The sequence below is a fragment of the Lytechinus variegatus genome, chromosome 17 (assembly GCF_018143015.1).
Source record: "Lytechinus variegatus isolate NC3 chromosome 17, Lvar_3.0, whole genome shotgun sequence".
Lineage (NCBI taxonomy): Eukaryota > Metazoa > Echinodermata > Echinoidea > Temnopleuroida > Toxopneustidae > Lytechinus > Lytechinus variegatus.
The window spans coordinates 10,920,485-10,933,296 of NC_054756.1; the positions used below are offsets into that span (position 1 = coordinate 10,920,485).

Below are 12,812 nucleotides of genomic sequence, written 5' to 3' on the forward strand. Positions count from 1 at the left end.
TGCATAGAGTGTCATCGTGTCTATCTCATACAGTGTAGGTAGCATCGCCACAAGGCTGTAATGGCTTGGCACTAACGTAGAAACTGTAGTCAAGGAATGTTATCCAATTATTACATATCATTGAGGGAATTCAAAGGTACTAAGTGTGTGTGATTATTGTAGTGCCTGAGCGAAATGCTGGTTATCGTACTGATGTAGATTCTTATTATTTATAAAAATTGAATTATACCTTGTTTAATCCATGCATTGTAATATATTGAATTTACCAACCCCCCCCCCCAAAAAAAAAAGACTATTTCAAACCAGGTCATTTATTAAGTGAAATTAATTTTTTATTTTACAATTCATCCATACACAGATTACAGGGCCCTCAAAAAAGAAAGGAAAAAAAAGTGGAGTGATGGCATCCATTCACATTTACATGTGATTTTTATTTTTCTTTTCATTTTGAGAAATTCTGTGAATGTTTCATCACAATCAGCCATTGCATCTCACCTTCCTCATCTTTTTTTTTAAGGATTGTGTTCATAGTTATTTCCACAATTCAGAATTTATCCAATAGCATTTTGGATGTACCATAGTCATAAAACATACAAAACCACTGGGCTTTCCGTTCTCATGTTAATAGTAAATGGTTATGGTGTAATGATTATCCAGTCATTATTGAGTACAGGTATCTAAAGTGAAAGAATTATGTATGAATAGCAAGTGTACATGTACACTACAAAGAATGTCTGATATTCAAAGATAAATTGAATTATTGGCAATTACAATGAAAGACCTTGCCCTAGTCCCTATTTAGTAATCTAAGGCACCTTATCAAAAGTGTGGCTGCACCTTTAAAATGAATCTTACCAGGAAGGTCCTTTGCATCTCTTTAAAGTCGGTTTCCACGCATTACCTGATGAAATGAAATGTGAGGTTGAGCGATGAAAAACGCTTGCAAGATTCCTTGCGAAAGATGCGGCTCCGACCTTTCGGTAAGGTGCCTTGTTGATAGTCGAGCTTTGCGAGTAAAGATGAGTTTTCTTCTTGAGTTGAGATGTTTTTGCTTCTTTCCCAGGAGGCGGCCGATGCCCAAGTACGAGCTGTAAGTCATACATTAATCATCTACATTCTAGGCTTTTACTCGTTGCAATGCATCCCCGATCATTCCAACTCCCATCCCATTCCTCATCCTGTCTCCGTTCCTTATCCCTCCATGTAGGTCCTCAAAGAGCCTGTATTCTGAAGTGGGGGTTTATCTTTAATTAGTGGTGGATCCAGGATTTTGATATAGAGGGGGTGCAAATGGCAAATTTGACAAAAAAAGAATGGGTGGAGATTACCAGTTTTTCAGAGTTAGCTTTACCAGTATGTATTTTCATTGGGCAATTTTCAAATTATCAAGGGGAATGCTCACCTCTTGCGTCCCCTCCTGGATCCGCCACTATTAATCTGTGGTCTGATGGGGCATTATAAGAAACTTGCAAATCTACTAGGGGTCCCAGAAATCAACCATTAGTCTTGCAGTCATTTGCAAATGTTCAATTAATGTGCTGATACTTCTCGCAACCATAAGTTTATAATAAACACACTTTACTTAAGTTCTTGTATGAAAGTGTCTCTTGCACCATTTTCATTCCGAATGCCATGACTGGATGGATACCTGCCATGATAAAGGTTGTCTGGCAGTTGAATATTGGGAGGATGGGGGTGCAGAGGTCAAAAGCTGAAAAGTACCCATTCTGCTGTACATGTACATTACATGCCAACCATTTTAGGGGTTATAGGAAATATGTAAATGTAGCTAATGAAAAAGAAGGAACATGGTGAAGAAATGGCTCCTTTTTCTACAATTTCAGAAGGGAAATAAACAACCTGCATTGAACCCTCTATCATTAATTCCATCAATTGGAATTATTCAATTATCATTTCCTGTTTCATGCTTCATGCCCAATGGTATGTTCGGGCCTCCATACAAGTATTCTATTACACTACTAAAGTTGCTTGATTCTCAAAATGCAATAATTGCAGTAATGTTTAGAATGCATACAGTAGGTGCTGGGAAATGGAACTCCCAATATCCCAAAATAATCCCAAAGCAAAATGCTTTTTAATACATGTATATGTAACATATATATATATATAGCATCCTATTTTACTTGCAAGTTAACATTTATGTACATTTATATTATCATGATTTGATGAACATAAAGATACCGGTAGATGTTAATGTACTGTAGGCCCGTTAACATGCATACACAAAATGTTAATTTCCCATTAGCGTTTTAATTTAATATAGATATGTCAAAATGAATATCATACAGTGGTATGCACACATACTCAAATGCAAAGCCACTTAATTTTGGTCAATATATTAAAGCGGGGGGATTGTATTATATGGTGATTCCTATTCTTCTATTGTTCGTAGATTTAGATGTACATGTACAGTCAACCCTGCTTTAGTGAACATCCGTGTAGAAGGACCACCCATCTGTAAAGACTCCAGGGTGGACGTTTTATACCGCTTTCAGTAACTCACTGATCCAGACCAGGCCTGGGCTAAGTGGTAAAATTTTGAGTTTATGAATGATGCAGGCTAAAATAGCCCACGCCATGCCCAGGCTATTTTTGTGCAGCTTTTATCAAAAGGAGCGTGGATCTGCTACAGTTACTGAGCGCTTGTGACGTGGACTATTCTAGTGATGGCTTAGTGTGGATATAAAAAAACATGAGTTACTGAAAACGGTATGATACAGCTGGTGCTAAGTTACACCTGACTGGTGACTATTTTTTGTGCTAAATGATATATCCCTATGTAGCTGAATTAAGACCCAAGTACATGTTCCAGTCCTTCGTAAATTTTTGTGTGACTTCACGAACAGCTTTTTGACACCCAACAAATTTGGATTTCCATTGTAATATTCTCTATATACTGGAACCTGCCTATAAAGACCCTGCTGCTCCTAGAAACCACTTTTTTTTCTCCAAAGGGTGGTCTTTATACACAAATTTTGACCGTAGCTGGACATTACTCTAGTGTAATTTGTAATTGACCATTGTTTACCGTGTGTTCAAACGCAGGCCCCCTCAGATACAGAGGTCTAGATGACCTCTTAATGGCGAACTGAGCGCTAGAAGGTAGTAAAGCCTGACATGAGTTTATAGTGCACATTGCCTGGATACGTACTCTGCCTGCGTGCATTTGATAGTGACTTACATGTACATGTATGTTTGGACAATGGCCTGTTCTTCTGAACTCCATTTTAGCTAAAACTTTGGTCTAAATTGCTGGTTTTAGAATTCTGATATGTACATCGTAATAATGATGGTAATATTCATGATACATGTTGCATCTTCATGTAATAGTGATTAGCTCTCTTCCTACATGTACCATTTAGCAACAATTTCCAAATTTCTGCATTCTGGCAGCCGTGTCTGGCTTTTAAACAGCATATGAGCAGTTTCTTACCTCGTACAATAAAATAGGCAAAGAGACATTGAGAGACAAGTAAATTACCAAGAGACACTAGACCAGTTAATGAAGAATTAATTCTTAATGTTTTCCTACAATTCACTGGCCTACATGTACAAAGCAAAGCAAAAAATAAAAAAGAATAATGAAATAAAAAGATACCACAAAGTTACCTGTTTGCCCCGAGACCTCTTCACTCCTCATCAAAGTAAATTCCATACTTTTTTAATTGTTCAATATAGATATATTACGAAAATCAATTTTGCCCAATTGATCATGTGCCCGGCAGCCACCATGGTGTGCCAGATTGACAAGGCTGTATCCCTTAAATGTTGAACGCCAAACAAGGTAGCAGCCTCTCCGATCTTTCTACGTCTTTTGGCCTGACGCGACCGGAGTTTGAACTCCTGGTTGTGAGACGGACGCTCTACCAACTGAGCCAGCACACCGGTAGCTGGGGTAATGCAGAAAGCAAGCCTTCATATTACATTTTAACACCTAACACAAGACAAAAATATGTCCTGAGTAAGATGAATACTAGTAGTTGTTTCTTTGCTATTTTAACAAATTTAATATTAAAATATGTTGAATGTCAGGAACATGCAATGTAGATGTAAACAGAGGCACAACATAAACAAAGTTATAACATTTTCAACCATACATGCATTTTAACCCATTGCTAACTGGAACTGGGTGTTCCTGTATTTCACCTATGGGAATAACACAATTCAGTAGTCAACAGGTTAATATATAAACCTTAGCATTTGACCATGGGTTCAGATGAATTGGGCTTCAGAATACAGGCCATTGATAGTGAAATGGAAATGAATGAGAAACAAGAATGACATGAGACTAATGGGGTGTTGCCAGGAACTTGCGATCAATGGCAAGTCTGTTTTTGGTCTCTATCAATCATATAGCTGTATCTTGCAATTAATTGCAAATTTGTGATTGATTGCTACTCTGCTCCTTGACACAAGGAGTGTAATCTCATTTGCTACAGTTAAAAGTGATCAGTCAATTGTAAAATTACTACAGAATATTTGCAATTGATTGCAAATATTTTCATGCAACACCCCCTTAGATGCCTGTGATTGCATTGTGGAAATTACAAGATATTTAAATGTTCATTCCCTTTTAAGTTCTCATACAGGATTTGGTATAGGATAATGATGACAATTATAGATGCCTGCAATCACATTACAGAAATGCACAATGTCTTCATGCTCCAATCTTAACTTTAATATGTGATATTAACTTAGCTATGATGAATATGCAATTTGTATGCCAACTTTCCAATAATGTTATTGATAATCTCTTTGTTCATTGCTATTGGTATACGTGATTAGAACGTAAGTACTTTAGAATAAACCCTGACAAGTTGGTGGAAATTCATTTTAATGACAACTAGTAATAAATTCTCTGGCTTGCCTATATTCATAAAACATCAAACTCCCATACAGTCTTCATGGAATACACAGCTGGATAACAAACATACGGATATTAATTTGCATCTACATATTTCTATTGGTTCTTATGAGCGGGTTCAGCCATTTTTAATAGGGATAGAGATAACAAAATAATGCGTAGATCCACCCCCCCCAAAAAATGTGTTTGAGCAACTCAATATTTTAGTATTGTAAAAGGTTTTAGGAACACTTGATACATGTACAAAGCTTCAGTTCCTGTCCTCAGGTGCCAATGGTATCTAACAAAATAACATTAAAAAAGAAAGATCTAGTGCACTTGTGGACAACTATTGCTTAAGATGTAGCTCTTACTCGAAAAATATTCATTTACATTACTGTCATGAACTTCAGAAGGAATTCAATTGTGCTTGATATGAAGACATATCATGGCTGGGCAGATAAAACCTTGTATTTCACAATTTAAATATTTTGATGATCGCTCAGAATAAGCTGGATTTTAGAGTTGTAACATGGGTAGCAACCTTCTTTTGCCTCGAAAGAGTTCTCGGGTATGAGGAGACTGTTTTCAGACAAAATGGCCTTAATTCACAAAGGTGGTTTGAAAACCATCGACTGGACCCATGGTTTATGCAGATTTCCTATTATAATTTGTGAATTCGGGTGTACTGCCACCATTGCTATAGTTTTGAAATGCAGCCTTTTTTAAGCTGCCCTCAAAATGTTTGAATTACAAGTTACAAGGTTTTGTCAGCCCAGCCACGATATGGATATAAGAGGAAAATGCATGTGTGTGATGATTTTCCTTCTAAAAATTCTCTCTTATTTTCAAATGTGACTGTACGTGTGTAAGAAGGGAAGATTTTAAACTTTGGAATGTCATGAAGTGTGTTTTTGCATGATTCTCTCTGATTGAAAATTCAAATGACTTTAAGATTGATGTAGGAACACTTTGTTGTGACATGGAGATTGTAATATAATACTGATTGTTGTGAATAAGATTTTTTTGAAATTCTACTTCATAATTCTTTTAATTTTGAACTGTTGTGATACCAATAACGATTTGTGTTGGGACTATAATTACAAGCAAAATTTACAATAGTTTCACCCTTTTTGGGGTTAAGTGATTATGAAAGATTACACACTTGGCAAGTTGCTGTAATGAGTTTGATTACTGGGGAGCAATTCATGAAACAATTAGTGATTTCCACTGGTTATTTTTATAAGCCACTGAAATCCTTGCATCTGATTGGCATAGAGCCAATGAAAATCACTATTTGTTTCATGAAATCCTCCCCAGTCAATGTTTAATGGGAAGGGATTTAACTGCCTCAATACAATATCGAATGAATATGTATTGGTTGTTACAACCCCTTCAACCTTGACATCAGTCAGAAGTGAAAATCCAACTACAGACCAATCAAAGCGATATTTTTATTTCCAATAACATATCACTGATTGGTTTGGAATCGGTTTCATTGATGTGACTGAAGCAGGCCTGCCAACATTTGAAAAGAAAAAAAAAGGAGTCCCATTCGCCTGGCGCAAATTTTTCTGCTCGATGTCAGGTGTTTCTCCCTCTCTTTTTTAGAATTAAGACATGATTAGCATTCTTGTATTCAAACATTGAGAATTTTTGATTAACTCTATTACTCTTACACCCATACCCCACCACAGAAGTACATACATTTTGTCTTAAAGGAAAAATGGAGTGCTCCTCTTTTGGGTTGATAAAAAGTCTTAAAAACGGAGTACATGTAACTTCTGGAAGAAAAGAGTAACTGGCAGGCCTGCTGTAGCTTCAGGCCTCATTCCACTTTTTAACCATGCTTTACCATCGAGCAAGATAAAGCAATAAGTAATGCCTTATTCTGCAATGTTTAGTAGTATATACCTCTATCATAGATCACCTCATACAACTGATATGCTGAATGATAAGTGTAGAAAACATGTCTCTATTTAGTCTTCAGACGATGTTATGTAGTGCCGCTGCTTCCGCTAGCTTCTTGGTTGCCTTGCGTGAAGTCCTCTCAGAATGAAGGATACCATTGTTTTTGTTTGCATAATCTGTCTTGCTATGTTTTGCCTGTAGCATGTGTGTGTATTTAAAAAGAAAAGTTGCCATCTTGCTTCCATTTGAAATGGTTTTGGCTGTGTCACAAACCGAGATATAAAGAAGCTTATCGTGGAGTGAAGATTTTTTTATTTCTTTCAAAACAGAACCATATATGTTTCCATCTCCAAAGTGATATTACGATTGGTTTAAATGGTTCAAAAAAGGTGTTTTGTTCAATCCTAAAAGATGAAGGTAAAGCATTGTGAATAAGGGACTATTCATTTATTCATGCATACTGTTTCAAAGGAAAACTATACAAGCATACAAGTCAAAAAAAAGATACAAATGCACAATTTCTAATACAAATTTACCATCAGCCAATTAGATTGAAGGATTTCAGTAGCTTATAGATATTATTGCAAATTTGTTATAACACATGAAATGGGGCCCCTGATGGGTAAATTGCCACTTGGTGTAGACATACTTTTTTCTACTTTGTCTAATCCTAGTTTGTCTTCTATCAGTTCATCTACTTTAATACCATTTTGGTCTAATTGCCATACATCCCATTTGCCAATTTGTCTAATTTCAAGTTAGGCTTTGCCACTTTGATCCAGTATTCTCCGGGTCCCACACAAATTTAAATCTATATGATCACATGTAGATGTAGATGAACTGTTTATGCACCAACTTTGGTTTGACAAAGTGCAAAATGATAGCAGACAACAGGAAATTTAACGATCTGTGCATAAGAATTAAGTGAGTACTTGGATCAAGTGATAATGAGTTCAAACAGAATTAAAACCAAATTGATAGCAAACCAAGTGGAATTAGCAATGATGAAGATTAGCGAGATGATCTGAGAATTAGGACATCTACTTGTAGACCAAATGGATCGTAAAAAAATTGATGACGAATGAAAAAAAATTTGATGTTTTTGTAATTAGAGCCCTTGTTGGTGCATCATAACCCCTAAAAGTTCTTTCTAGTAGTGTCTTTATTTATCTATCGAGTCTTGAACTCTTGTTTGAATGCTCCTCAGGGAGTGTGGAGAGTGCATACATGAACACTGTGCGCAGACATGCCCTGATCGGATAACATAATTATTAGACGCTATATAAATGTAATTATCATTGTAAATATTATCATCATCTCATTTTTCTCTGTGTCTATCAGCTGTTAGCGGAGACTTTAGCCGAGGAGCAGCTCCAGAATCCTGACTTCCAGGTCACCCGCATCGTCATCCAGAAAGAGGGGGAAGAGATCAACGGAGATGTGGAAGGAGAGGAGGGGGAGGCTCAATCAGCTCAGGATTAAGCTAATCCACACTAATCTCATCTTTGTTAATCTATTCTCTGGAATTTTTTACATGGCCACAGCTTCCTGTAGTACTCGATTTCAACCGAAGGTCACCATTGGGGTCTGTAACATGAAGCTTAGCAATTGATTTTTGGGCCGATTTCTACGATATGTTGATTTGATTATTGTGTATGATCAATTGTACTAATCGGCCACATGATCGAACACTGAGGTTTAAGTTACAGTGCCTAGGTTTACCGGTATTAGTAAGGAGAGAACTAGAATCTACACTGTATTAAATGAAGATAAAAAATTCATTTAGACTAATAACATGATGATCGGGATTAACTCAATTCCCTCATTAAGAAATTGCTTTTTGTATTGTGTTTTCCAAGAATCTGTAAATTCAGACTGGTCCAACAGATACAGTTGAATTTTAACAAAATATATCAAAATTTAGATTCATGACCAAACAATTTTAAATGGTAGTAATGAATGATATATCCAAATTTGTAGGCTTCTTGAAAAGCAAGATTGGGCAGTTGTTTCTAGACTCGCCTTCTGATGTTGGAATTTATCATATCTTCATAAGATGTCAAAATAGTTTGGCTTTTCGTACAAACATTCTCCTTTTACTTTTGAGCCAAAGGTCTTTAACAAGTAAAAAAATGCATTCTTGCTCTGTAGTCTTCTGTTGCAATGCTTAGAACTGAAATAGGAGCAGCAAAAAGGTTTATTACTAAATAGCATCTAAGAATTTTATTTGTACAAGTAATTGATGAAATTAAATTTATAAAGAAACACTGTCACAAAACAAGAAAAATATTGTATTCTGGGAAAGGGAATTCGGTGGAAGGTGAAGTGGAAATTCTAATGTAAAGTTGAAAAGAAACTTTTAATATATGAGCGTCGTCACTGTCATTCTTGTAGGTTAATATTTGTATATGTACAGCTGATTTCTTGATTTCAAATGGGGTTACTGTCATGTATTGTGGAGTGATGGATTTTACTATTGACCTTACAAGCCCATCAAACAAAATTGAATTGCCGATTGAGGATAACTGACATTTCAACTTGTTAAGGCCAAGTGGTGTGAACTTAATTGATGATTGTAAAAAATAGGTTGTAATGGGTAAAAAGCACAAAAGAAGTGGGTGGTAATGTTATCTTAGTTACTATTGTCGATTATTTGAATGACTCTTTTGGAAAAAGATTGAATTTGGCTACTCTGTGTTACTTCACATATGCTTGTATATAAAGCACAATTTCTGCCATTTTGTGATATTCATTCATTCATTCATTCACAGATATAAAAGTAGAAAGAAAAATTATATATATATCTAAGCTTATACTCTTTTGTATTCTTTTTCTTCTTACAAGGGTGTTGTAGGCATATGATCCTGGAAAATCTGATTAATAATGACGATGCCCGAGTGAAATTAAAAGAACGGATATAGTGGTATCTTTAGGCTAATTAGTAGAGGTTGATGGTAAGGCAATATTATTTTAGTGTAATTTATGTCTGGCATAGACTGTATAGGTGTATAACAGCAGACTACAAGCCTAGTGCCAAGTCAAAATGTTTTTAAAAAGGAGATTTTTAAAGTAATTTATGGGTTAACCTTGATTAAATTCCATAGCTTTGTGAATAATTTGCATGAAATGTACCAAAAATCTTAATAATATTCTGTACATTTACATGATTTTACTGAAATTTATCCTTAAGTAAATGTATTTTGTTTTCTGTTGATACTTGTTTATGATTTTAATTTGTTTACTTTTCAAATTGGATAGTCTGATAACATTTTTTTTTCATATCATACTTGAGCCTAAATGATATTTGTTTATGTAGAATTTTATAACCAGACATTGAAGAGTTTAATGGTTGGTCTGAATTATGCCAGCCCCATATCATGCATCCACGACACATCCCCTAAATTCTTGTAAATCTTTATGATCGCAACTTTTTAATTAATCCCTGAATGCAATGAATCAGTACTAGTTGTCTTGTGAAAAGTGGGCTCGAGGCGACCATGGACAGTTTGCATGTACTGCCGACTATCGACATAAATTATTGCGCATCTTGAAAATCGTTGCAAGATGTTAGGATGAAAACGTGATGGCATTTGTATAGTAGTGAAAAATTAATAATTATTTGTTCTCATGTGTAGAAATTGAGAATTTTTGTCATGGAGAAAATGTACTATTCAAAGTGGATCATAACAAACATTTCTTATTTCAACTAATAGAAGATTGAATGAATGCTTGTTGAAGATATTTACATTGAAGATTATTGATGTAGTGATGGGCAAGTTGTTTATATATCAGGTCTTTTTATTTGTCTCCTCATATTATGAACATGAAGCCTGCATATTGGATAGGTGTTATTTAAGTTGACAAAGAAATGTTTAGATATTGTAAATTTAGATATAGTCTGTTAACTCTTGCTTTAATGACAAATATTTTCTGCCATATCTTATCATGTTTTTTTTTTTTTTGATCGGTGTGATTTTGCCCACAATTGCTATTATGAAATAATTCTGTATAATTTGCTTCAGCAGATAATGTAAATGCATTCTACTCTTCAAAGAGAAAATTATGAGATATTATTGGCCAGAAGGGATTCTCTTTTGCCAAGTGGTGGATGAGATTGTCGGTGCAAAGAAGTTGCTAGTCGTGATAGTTGTAGTGTTGTTGTGGGTGGCAGGCAACAAGGCAAATTTCAAGCCTGATTAGATTGCTGTTTAGTTATCATAGGTGTTTGAATCCTGTACAGATAATACTCGCAAACTGTGTAAACATGTGTGTATTTTAGCAACTATCACTCGTTTTATTCAAGGGAATATTCTTTTCAATATAACATGTATGATAACTACATAAACAAATGATTAGCTGCAAAACAAATAGTACATATAGAATAAAGCATATCCTTAAATTTTAATTGTAATGAAAATGTAGATTACGGTGATCTTGCCATGAATTAAGTAAGTAGCATTGTCAGTTTATAGTGGTGTTTCGTTTTACAACTTTTCTTAGCCATTTTCATTTCGACTGATTCTAGCGTTGAACAATCACAACAGACACACTTGTACAGATCTGTTTGATTTTTACACATCTTTTTCAACGGAGTGCTTTCCAGGCAATTTCATATATATATATGTATACTCAACTTTCATTTTTTGAAATTTTCTTTCTTTTATCCTAGTCTTCAGACTTTTTGAAGAATCCATGCTTAGGTTGATTACATTTCCACATTATTTGAAGTTCTTTGATTTGTTTTGGTAATAATGATTGTTTAATGGAGCTAAGATATATCCTGTTTTTGTAACGTATCGAGTATGTAAAACACTCATTAAGAAAAACACAACACTTTTTTGTGAATGGTGGTTGTGAGACAAATCGTTCCAAGTTCCTATTTACTGACAAATAAAACATCTAATTGTTGCCCCACACAAATTTAATCGATTTGGTGTTCTTTTGGAATTCATTGTAAGAAAAAAGTAGATTAGTTGACAGTTATTCAAAAGGAGTTCCTTTCACATTTAGTTGTGTGACCGTTTGTGATCTTTTGGTTTACCATCCATTTTGCACATGATCACATGACTAGTACCTTGACCAATTGTGAAAGGCCCTTGACCTGTCCGATGACAAAAGGAATTGAAAATTTGACCTTTTTTCTTGATTTGGGATATTTACTGTATGCTCTATATGATGGTAGAGGAACTTGAGTTACATCAAAAGCAATTAACTATAAATTTTACTTCCACTAAAAACAATGACATGTTTTCCTGCGTTATGAAGAAAGATACACATAATTCCTTTTGTCAGATGACTGCTGAGTGGTTTAAATATAGATAGTCAAATATTGTTGATTTCATGAACTGGCATGCACAACTGCAGATGCTCAAAATCACTTAGGAACTAAACATTAACCATTTCATCTATTTTCAAATTTCTCATTGTCAGTTATGAAGATATCCTTATTTAAATGGAAATGGAAAGCTACAAATCCAGGAATTAGAGGGACAAAAATTATATCCCTTAAAAATGTAAAAGAAGTATGAAGTGGATGACATCATCCTGCTTATGCACAGAATGTAATTGTGAAACTATTGCTCACATGATGACACATTTGCTTGGCGACAAATTTTCTGCCTTTATTTTGTCTATGATATAGAGTTAGGGTTGCAATAGGGTTTTATGTTAGGTTTAAGTCAGGGTATAGTGTTCAATCCAGGGTTGAAGTTGGTCTTTCCATTTATGTGTGGAATTTAAAGCAGAGCAATTGTCGCCAGGGCATATGTCATGGAACAACTCATGCTTCTGAGGCTCGTTTCATAAAGGACTTGCAACTGTTGTAACTTTGCCATAATGGCAACTACCAAGGTAACCTGCTGGGTGTTTCATAAAGCTGTTCGTAAGATAAGAGCGACTTGAAGAACGACTGGTGATCCTTTCTTACCCGATTAACCATCGCCAATGAATATATCATTTACCACAAGAAAGGATCACCAGTCGTTCTTAAAGTCGCTCTTAACTTACGAACAGCCTTATGAAACATCCACCAGGATTG

At 35.1% G+C, this 12,812-nt stretch overlaps 1 protein-coding gene across 16 annotated transcripts in view; it reads left to right on the plus strand.

Moving 5' to 3' along the window:
* Positions 1-11,691, plus strand: part of LOC121431099 (protein 4.1-like) — a 90,993-nt gene extending 79,302 nt beyond the window's left edge. For 14 of the 16 annotated variants that reach the window (XM_041628581.1, XM_041628588.1, XM_041628583.1 and 11 more), the window contains 2 exons: positions 1,064-1,090; positions 8,117-11,691. In XM_041628581.1, coding sequence (XP_041484515.1) covers positions 1,064-1,090; positions 8,117-8,257 — 168 coding nt within the window. In that variant the 3' untranslated portion in view covers positions 8,258-11,691. Of the gene's footprint in view, positions 1-1,063; positions 1,091-3,066; positions 3,124-8,116 lie in introns of those variants that run through there. The other 2 variants (XM_041628593.1, XM_041628585.1) reach the window with 2 other exon arrangements.
* The last annotated feature ends 1,121 nt before the right edge of the window (positions 11,692-12,812 follow it).